Raw genomic sequence first — 9,367 nt, forward strand, 5'->3', positions numbered from 1 at the left:
TACAAGCCACTGAAATTAACCCTGTGTTTGTAAGTTTGAATGTTCTTACTACCATCTCAAGGAACTAACAAACTGGGTAACAATTTGTAAAGTATTTCTGAATTTGTGAACATTTCTTTCATCTTGATTCACTTTTTATTTCTAAAGATATTTGCACATTGACTCATATTTCTTCCTTTATGAATGCAACTACAGTCCAATATTAAATAATTTTTCAGTCATAACTTATAAAATATTTCTCCTCTTTCAATATTTTAGTACTGTAAGCAAGGAGACAGTAGTACAGCTTCTAGAAGATGCCTTTTTTATAGTGGCATCCACCTGTAAATGTTTGATCACATAAGTATTTACCTTGTTATTAGAAACTCAGTTTTGAAAACTTGATAAACTGTATGACACCTAAGGACATGCCTGTCATTTTTAGTGGGGAATTTTAAAAAAGTTAATTCTGTCATAAAAAGCACAGATTAAAAGACAGGAAGTTCTTTTGTTCCATGTGTTGGTAGGAAACATTATGTAGAAGAATATTGAAAAGTTCATGTTGCAGGAGGCTGCTAGTTTGATTTCTGGCCACGTAGCCCCTAAATAACCACAGAGAAACTGTATTAATTGAATCACTGCTTGGCCCATTAGCTCTAGCTTCTTATTGGCTAACTCTTACATCTTAATTTAACCCATCTCCATTAATTTGTATATCACCATGAGATTATGGCCTACCAGCAAAGTGTCAGCATGTCTATCTCCAGTGGCGACTCCACAGCACCTCTCCTACTCTGCCTTCCTTTTCCCAGCATTCCATTTTGTTTTCCCCACCTACCTAACTAAGTTCTGCCCCATCAACAGGCCAAGACAGTTTTTTTATTCACCAATGATATTCACAGGATACAGAGTGAAATCCCACATCAAGTTCATATACCAAACCACACAGTCTGTACCTGTGTTATTTCAAGACTTATTAAAAATCAAGGTGCACGTGGATCCTGTATATATGGGTCTGAATAAGTGTCCAGCATCTTTCACTTATGAATTCCTACTTTTTTTTTAAGAAATTCATATCAATATTTTAATGTCAATAATACCAAAGAAGTGTCGAATATAAAATCAAAACCACAGAAGGGCAGAAAAGAGTAACAAAATCATCATGAAAGAATCAAAAGATTTTAAAATGTTTATTTATTGATTGATCTACATATTTATTTAATGATTAATCAGTGTGTGTAAATTCCACAGCATAAGGGTGACAATTAGGGAACAACTTGTGTAAATCGTCTCTTTTTTCCACAAGGATTGTTTCAGGAATCAACTCCCATTGGGAGGTTTGACACATGCTCTAACATACTGAGCCATCTTGCTGTTTAGAAGGGTCTGAGTTGGATACAATTCATAGTTTCATGTATGCATTCAATCAGGAACAGCAGATCCTTAGCTTCTTTCTTTGCCTTCCTCCCTTTCTCCCTTTATAGCTCCTTCCTTTCTATTTCTCTCTTTCTATTCTTTCATTCTTTATATGTTTTTCTATTGATTATTTCAATTAACATTTTGTCTTCAGATTATTTCATTTTTAAAAACATTTTTCATACCTTATATTTTGATCATATTCTTTCCATTATCCCAACTATTTCCAGACCCTCTCAGCTCTCTACCTTCCCAACTTCATGGACTTTCTCTTTCAAACAAAAAAAACAGAAAAACCATGAAAAACAGAGCAAAAACAACAGAAAAAGAAAAACAAAATAGACAAAGTAAAATGGGAAAATCAACCAGACAAAATATAACACAACAAAACAAAAAGTGTGTGTGTACGTGGGCATACAAACACAGACATATAAGAAATACACACACACACACACACACACACACACACACACACCATGGAGTCTGCTTACTTTGACTAACTACTCCTGGTTATGGTGCCTGCCCCAGAGTGTGTTTGGTATTTCAGACACACTCTAGTAGAGATAACTGATTTTTTCTTTTCCAAGCTATCTACTTTAAATAAATTCATGGCTAAGGTTGTGCCTATTTGCCCACTTCTATTTTGCAGTGGTGGCATTTTTTTTCTGTTTGAATCTGTGCTCTTTTTGTGTGCTTGCTTTCATAGTCTTTGTGAGTACACAAGTGAATCAGCCCTGTTGTGTCTAGAAGATACTATTTCATTGGAGTCATACATCACATCTGGATCTTAAGCTCTTTCCACCCATCTCGTCTTCTGAATATTCCCTCAGCCTGGTAGATAGGTATTTGATAAAGACAGATAGTTTCTTTAATCATGCATGAGTTAAAAGACACCTGAGAAAACACACATGATACTGACATCCATGTCACATCACCCCATTCTCCCGTGTGACTTCTGCTGTCATGATACAATGATTCTTGCCTCCAATTTAGAGCTGTTCCCTTTGTGAACATCTATTCATCTAAAGATCTGTCTGTTAAATATAACATTTTAATGTAACATAAATAATAGGCAGATTTACATGAGTATTTTTGGAAACCATTACACACCGTCATTCTTCGTTAATACACTCCAATCCTTACTTAAATACAAATACACGCACAGTGTTTCATTCTGCAACTTTTTAAAATAATTCTGTTCTGTATTGCCATGTGATTTTCAAAATTTTTATTTATAATGCATGAAGAGATCATTCAGCATAATATCTATAATCCTAAACACTAATATTCATCAGTGTGTCTGTATGGATAAATATGCTGAGAAGCCAAGTAGAAAGAATAATCCTGCCAATTTGAGCATTCTTGGAAGGGTCTCATGGAGTAAATTTCTCTGTCCTCAGAATAAGTAGGATAAGCCCCCGAATAAAGAGTTCCTTATAAACTAAAGTTTACAACTTTGTTTCTCAAATTTCCTAATGCTGACTCTTTAATACAGTTCCTCATTTAGCGGTGATCCCCAACAATAGAATTACTCATTGTTTTTCTTAGCTGTAATTTTCCTACTGTTATTTATCATAATGTAATATATGATCAACAGGATATCTCATATGTGACCCCTATCCTGTCGGAGTCATGACCTACAGCTTAGGAACACTGGTCTTTGTAGTGTTTCGACTGAGGAAAAGCAAACAAATGAGATTGTGTGAAAGTCAGCCTCAGAGGGGGAAACCCATTCAGACCTTGATAATCAAGAGCTTAGTAGACAAAGGCTTTGGGAAGTATGGTGGTCACAGACATGACAGACCTAAACCTGCTCAGTGGGGGGCCATAGGTTCCACTGAAGAATCCGGAGACTCTGACGTGAGGAAAAAAAAAAAAAAAACATCTATCTCTTGTGACTGCTCATGATTCAATAGACCCAGCAGATGGGGCTACAGTGTTCTCTTGGGCAGTCTCAGGAAGGGACACCCAGATTTTGATGGTACAAACACCAAAGAAGGAATTTTGATTATCAAGATGAATTTGCATGAAGGGCCCTTTCAGTTCTCTGAGAAATGTTAAAGGAGAAGAGAGACCCAAACCAGGTCTGTATCAGCAGAGCTCAGTGGTGTCAGCACCATGGCCTGGATTCCTCTCCTCTTCTTCCTCCTTCATTGTGCAGGTGAGGAGAGTCATCTGGACCTTAATGCCAGTTGAGGGAAACCAATTGACATCAAGGTATATTCTCCCTCTTCTCTCATCCCAGGAGGTAATGTGCTTTTTTATTTCTAGGGTGTTTCTCCCAACCTGTGTTGACTCAGTCACTCTCAGCCTCAGCTTCTTTGGGAGCCTCAGTCAAACTCACCTGCACCTTGAGTAGTGAGCACAGCACCTATAGCATTGGATGGTACAAGCAACAGCCAGACAAGGCTCCTAAGTATCTGATGTATCTTCACAATAATGGAAATTATGACAAGGGAGATGGGATCCCTGACCGCTTCTCTGGCTCCAGCTCTGGGGCTCATCGTTACTTAAGCATCTCCAACATTCAGACTGAAGATGAAGCTGACTATTTCTGTGGTGTAAATTATTACACTGGAGTACAATATGGGTGAACACAGTGAACCAGATAAGTGAGGAAGCAGGACAGGAACTGTTTTTTTACTCTTGTTTTGAAGGCTGGCCTATGGTTTTGAAAAGAATCATCTGAAGTTCTTAGCTATCTTCTTCCTTGGATATTTCCCCCTTATTACTGAAGGGGATAGACCATAAGTCTAGCAATTTACCTGAGCTCCTTGGAAAAGAGGGGAAAGGCAGAGATTGTATAGAATGTACTTCTATGTAAAAGTTATGACTGTGTAAAATCAAATCTCATGTGTATAGAGCTGAGGAAGTGAGAATATTCTATGAAATTGTAGCGGGGGGCCAAAGGCTCTCACTGTTACTCACCAAAGTTCACGATATTGTCTATTCTTTGTTAGATGCCTTCTTGTCTCATACTCTAAATGTTTCTTTTAACTCCAGTAAATTGCCAAGGAGCACATTGTAATAACATTTGAGAGTGCAGGGCCCTGAATACTCATGATAATAAAAACAGTTATTGTCTTAACATTTTTCTTGCATGCCCATGAACTTCTCCATGTTTCTCGTGACACCCCTTCTTTACTTAGTAAGCCTTCCCAGAGATTTTGAAGGAAGACTAATATAACCACCATATAGCTTAGTCTCTGCCAAAATTCTTACTTGTTACTTTTCTATATCAGAAATTAGGCCTTCATATGTCCACACTGAGACCATCTTTAAAGAATGAAATCACAAGAATCAAATTATAAAAGACAAAACAAAAACAAAAAACAAACAAACAAACAAAATTCCACAAAATTCCTATAAAAGTATCTTATTCTGAGAGTATCAGGACAACATTCTTTTGTATAGTCATTCAGTAAAAAGATCAGAAGAAGAACAGTTGCTTTCTGGAGAAGCCTCATAAACTCAACTTGTAGAGCAGAATCCCACATCAGGGCCTATGGGCTGTTAAGGGATTTTGTTCAATTAGTTCTGTTCATGTTGTCTTCAGTTGTACAACTTTACTTCAGCTTCCGTAGAGCAACAGATAATCTTGGCAATAGCCTGGATTATATACTGCTTGTTTTTTTGACTTTTGGCCAACAACTCAATTATATCTAATTCATTTCTGACACTGGAGGTTTCATTTGGTGACTAGAGTTGTCTAGTTGAGGCTTTTTTCTCACCATTATTTGATGATTCCATGCAGATTTATTTTATACATATGTAATTATTTTAAGGAGCTTCTACTGTAGTGGGTTTCTCCATGACCTCTGTACTATCCCTTATTGTTAGCTGTCTCTACCCCATTCCCTCCTGGTTCCTCTCCTCATCTCCCCTACCTTTAATCCTCCCATTTTCAGTCACTCCACTTGGTTAATTCATAGGCATACATTCTATTTCCCCTTTCTCAGGGAGAGACTTTTGTAAGTGGGAATTTATCATAGTCATTATATGTGGTGTTAACAAAAGAATGTAACAGTTGTTTGTTACTATAACTAGAGTAAAAGCTAAATGCATTAATGTTTATTGAAAGTAACTGTACTCTTAAGAAATCATAATAGACAATGCTGATTGTTTTCTATAATGTATGGAATTGCTTTACTTAAAGAGTGTTTCATCTGTTGCCTGAATTTGGTCAGAAGACAACTGAGGTACACTTGGGGGTCTTGAATTATCGGGTACTGCAAACAGTACACAGTAATAACTAAAGTTGGGCATATATGATGATTTTATTCACAGAACCTATTGAATAGATCAAATGGGCTTTGCTATGAGGAACTTGTTGTACTCCTGATATAATCTGTGTATACAATGAATATACATGCTTCTGAACTGAGGTTCAAGGTTCAGTTTATAGAAGCTGTTCCTCTGTGCTGCCAGAGATCCTATAATTGCATCCTGGGGCACTCTCCTTCTTTAAATGACTCAAACAGTACAGAGCACCCAATATTTTTCCCCCCAGATCCTTACTATATCCCTATCTGCTATGTTATATTCATTGCAATATGCTTATCAGACTAGCAACTAACACACATTTTATGTGAATACATACAATATTTGTCTATCTATAACTTTGCACCTGATTGAGAACAATTTTCTTCTAGCTTTATTATTTCACCTTCAAAATTCATTATTTCATTTTTAAAGCTGAGAAATATTCAACTGTATAAATTTAAAACATTTTATTTATCAATTCATTGGTTGTTGGATATTGTTTCCAGTTATGCCTGTTATGATAGATGAACAATAAATAAGGATAAAACTTTTGTGAAGGCTCTGGATTGCCCAATTCTTTCCTCAATCTGTTATTGGCATATTGAAAAGATATTGAATTTTGTTTGTTGATTTTTTTCCTGTTACTTTGCTGAAAGATTTTTATCACATTGACAAATAGACTTATTCTGAATAACCCTCCCTGTTTGTGTACTCAATCCCTTTCAGTTGTCTTACTTATTCAGAAAAGTCTTCAAGTTCTATTTTAAGTAGGCATGGATAGAGTGGAAATCTTGTGTTTTCCCTTATTTTAGTAGAAATGCTTTGAATTTCTTACCATTTGGGTTGATGTTGTTTGTGAACTTGAAGTTCATGGACTTTATTATATCAAGGTATATCCCTTGTATTCCTAATGACTCCAATACTTTCTCAGTGAAAGGATGTTGAATAGCATCAAAAGATATTTCTGCATCTAAAGGGATGATCATGTGATTTTGTCTTTAATTCTATTTGTGGGTGGATTATATTTCTGGATAAAAGTATGATGAATCATTTGGAAATCTCTTGGATTAATCTCCCCACCCATACCTTCCAGAAAAGTTTGGTCAAACAGAAACCCAAGTAATGTCTTTAGATAGTGGCATATCACCCCTGCTTTGACCTTTGCTCTGTATATGTCATGGCTTCTTAATTGACTGTTCCAAATTACACACCACTAGGCTAGTTCTGTGAGTTAATCTAACACAAACAAAACTCCATTTGTGAGATCATAGACTATCACACTTCTTCATGTGTAAGTTCAAATGTGACCTTAAAACATAACAAACAATGGTCATTGCCTACCCAAATGAGAACTGAGAACTTATGATTTTAATGTCTAAACTGATGAGATGGAATGGATTTGATTTCCCCTCAAACTTCTCATCACTAATATTCAGCTTCTTCTTATAACAGTTCCCAGAGACAAAGATTAAGTAATTTCCCATTGCCCCTCTGAAAGATACCCTTCGCCTGTAATAACTGAGTGACAATGTAAAGATGAGGTCCTACCTAGGTCCTGCCTTTAATGCTAGGGCTAGAGGAAATATAAAATGGGAGGAGAGATGGGCTCAGTCTGTGGTCATGCAACTTTGGAAGAGATTAGACTTCTTTAGTGTCCTGGCTGCTTTGTTTTTCTGGTTTGGGGGTTAAACTACAATATTAGTCTCTGGGTTTTTATGTTATATTTGTGTCCAAGTTTGGGGTATGAATTTATGAAAAATCCATTTGCCTAGGCTTTGTAGCCACCAGTACTGGTTGGGGTTACATGTGAGGCTCCCACTGGAGCTTCATAAGGAGCAATAGTTCCATCAGCCTAAGCTTTCTTTTCTTTTTTTTTTCAAAGGGCTGGTTGATTCTTCAGTATGATAAACATCTAGTTGCTACTGTTCCAGCTATTCTAAAGTCTGCATTTTCTCTATTGGTAAAGACAGACAGACAGAGAGAGAAAAGAAAGGAAAGAGAGGAATATTAAAATCATATGTACATAGCATAGCAATAAATTTGTGGGAACATAACTTGTTACAACAAAAGAATACTCAAATTAAGTCCCCTAAATCTTAGAAATGAACCATAAATTAACATATGTATCAGAGAAAATAATGTAATGTTTTATAAAGAACAGTTACCAAACATTCATGTTGTACAAGAATGGGGCACAAGAGTTGCTGGTATTTCCAACGGTCCTACCTCTAAAATTGACAGACAAACCTATATGGGTAAAGCAATGACCTTTACCAATAGAGAAAATGCAGACTTTAGAACAGCTGGAACAGTAGCAACTAGATGTTTATCCTACTGAAGAATCAACCAGCTCTTTGAATTCTCCTATATTTGTTGTTAAAAGGAAATCTGGAAAATGGAGAATGGTAAAAATATTTAAGAGCTGTTAATAAAGTGATCTGGCCATTGGACTCTCTACAGTCTCTCATCTCTTTGCTTTCTCTATTGTCTAAAGGATGGTCTCTTATAGTCATTTATTTAAAATAGTGTTTTTTCACTTTACCTTTATAAGAAAAATAGAGAAAACTTTGCCTTCACAGTGGTGCTGTAGGAATTCCTACCACCAGTAGCATTTAAGTTACCCACCCACTTGGGTGTGGCCTCTTATACTATTTATGCCAATGTAAAGTGCACGTCTGGCCTCTTTTCTGGCTGCCAGATTCGGTTGCTGTTCCCACTTCCAGTTGAGGATTATATTTTGTTATTTGATTTAAATGTAGATATTTTAGAATGTTTGAAGAAGTAAAGAAAAATTTGCCTTGATGTAAATTACAAATTTCTCCTGAAGATAAAGAAAGTGGAGATTTTATTAATTACTTAGGTAATAACATAGGATTACAGAAAATTAGATCCCAAAAGGTGCAAATTAGGAGAGATCAGTTGCAGACACCTAATGCCTTTCAATGATTACTACGGGACATTTCTCAGCTATGACCACCTATTGAGATAAAATTTGATTAACTAATTCATTGAAACAAAACCTTATAGGATGACAAGGAATTAAATAGTGTCAGAAAATTATTAGATGAATCTGAGAGAGAATTGTCTTTAATTGAAGAGAAATTACAGAAGACACATGTGGATCATGCAAATAAAAATCTTAACTGTAGTCTGATCATATTACCAATCAATCATTCCCTTACCTAAATTTCAGTGCAGAGGGAATATATTATCTTAGGATGGATCTTTTTAAACACATAAACCAAGTAAAAATTAAAATTTTATGTGAACATTAGCTCTATGTTAATTTTAAAATGAAAATTGAGATTTCATCAATTACAAGGACTAGACACAGCAGATATTATGGACCTTTTTAAAATTGATGAAATTAACAAACTATGGGAAGTAATGAACACTTACAAAGAACTTTTACTTATTTTTATTTGGAGAGACTGATATCAACTATCCTAAAAGTGAGATAGAGATCTAATTGGAGCCTTCCTCACATTGCATGGGACACACCAATAACTGGAGCCCCACCATGCCTTCTATACTGATGCAAACAAATCTGAAAAGATAGGTTACAAGTCAGGAAATTAATTAAAATGAAGTGGAACAAAGCCCTTATGATTCTGTCTGAAAGTCAGAAATATATACTATTCTCATTGAACTATGGATTCTTAAAGAACCTGTTTACAATATGCTGAAACATGTTTTGCATGTTGAAACT

At 35.8% G+C, this 9,367-nt stretch overlaps 1 gene segment (V, D, J or C); it reads left to right on the plus strand.

The window, feature by feature from the left end:
* Positions 1–3,513: 3,513 nt before the first annotated feature.
* On the plus strand, positions 3,514–3,989 carry LOC102002438. The segment is given in 2 exon segments: positions 3,514–3,556; positions 3,667–3,989. Coding segments are annotated over 2 exon segments (366 nt in total).
* The last annotated feature ends 5,378 nt before the right edge of the window (positions 3,990–9,367 follow it).

This window comes from Microtus ochrogaster, unplaced genomic scaffold (assembly GCF_000317375.1).
Source record: "Microtus ochrogaster isolate Prairie Vole_2 unplaced genomic scaffold, MicOch1.0 UNK43, whole genome shotgun sequence".
In the NCBI taxonomy this organism is placed as follows: domain Eukaryota; kingdom Metazoa; phylum Chordata; class Mammalia; order Rodentia; family Cricetidae; genus Microtus; species Microtus ochrogaster.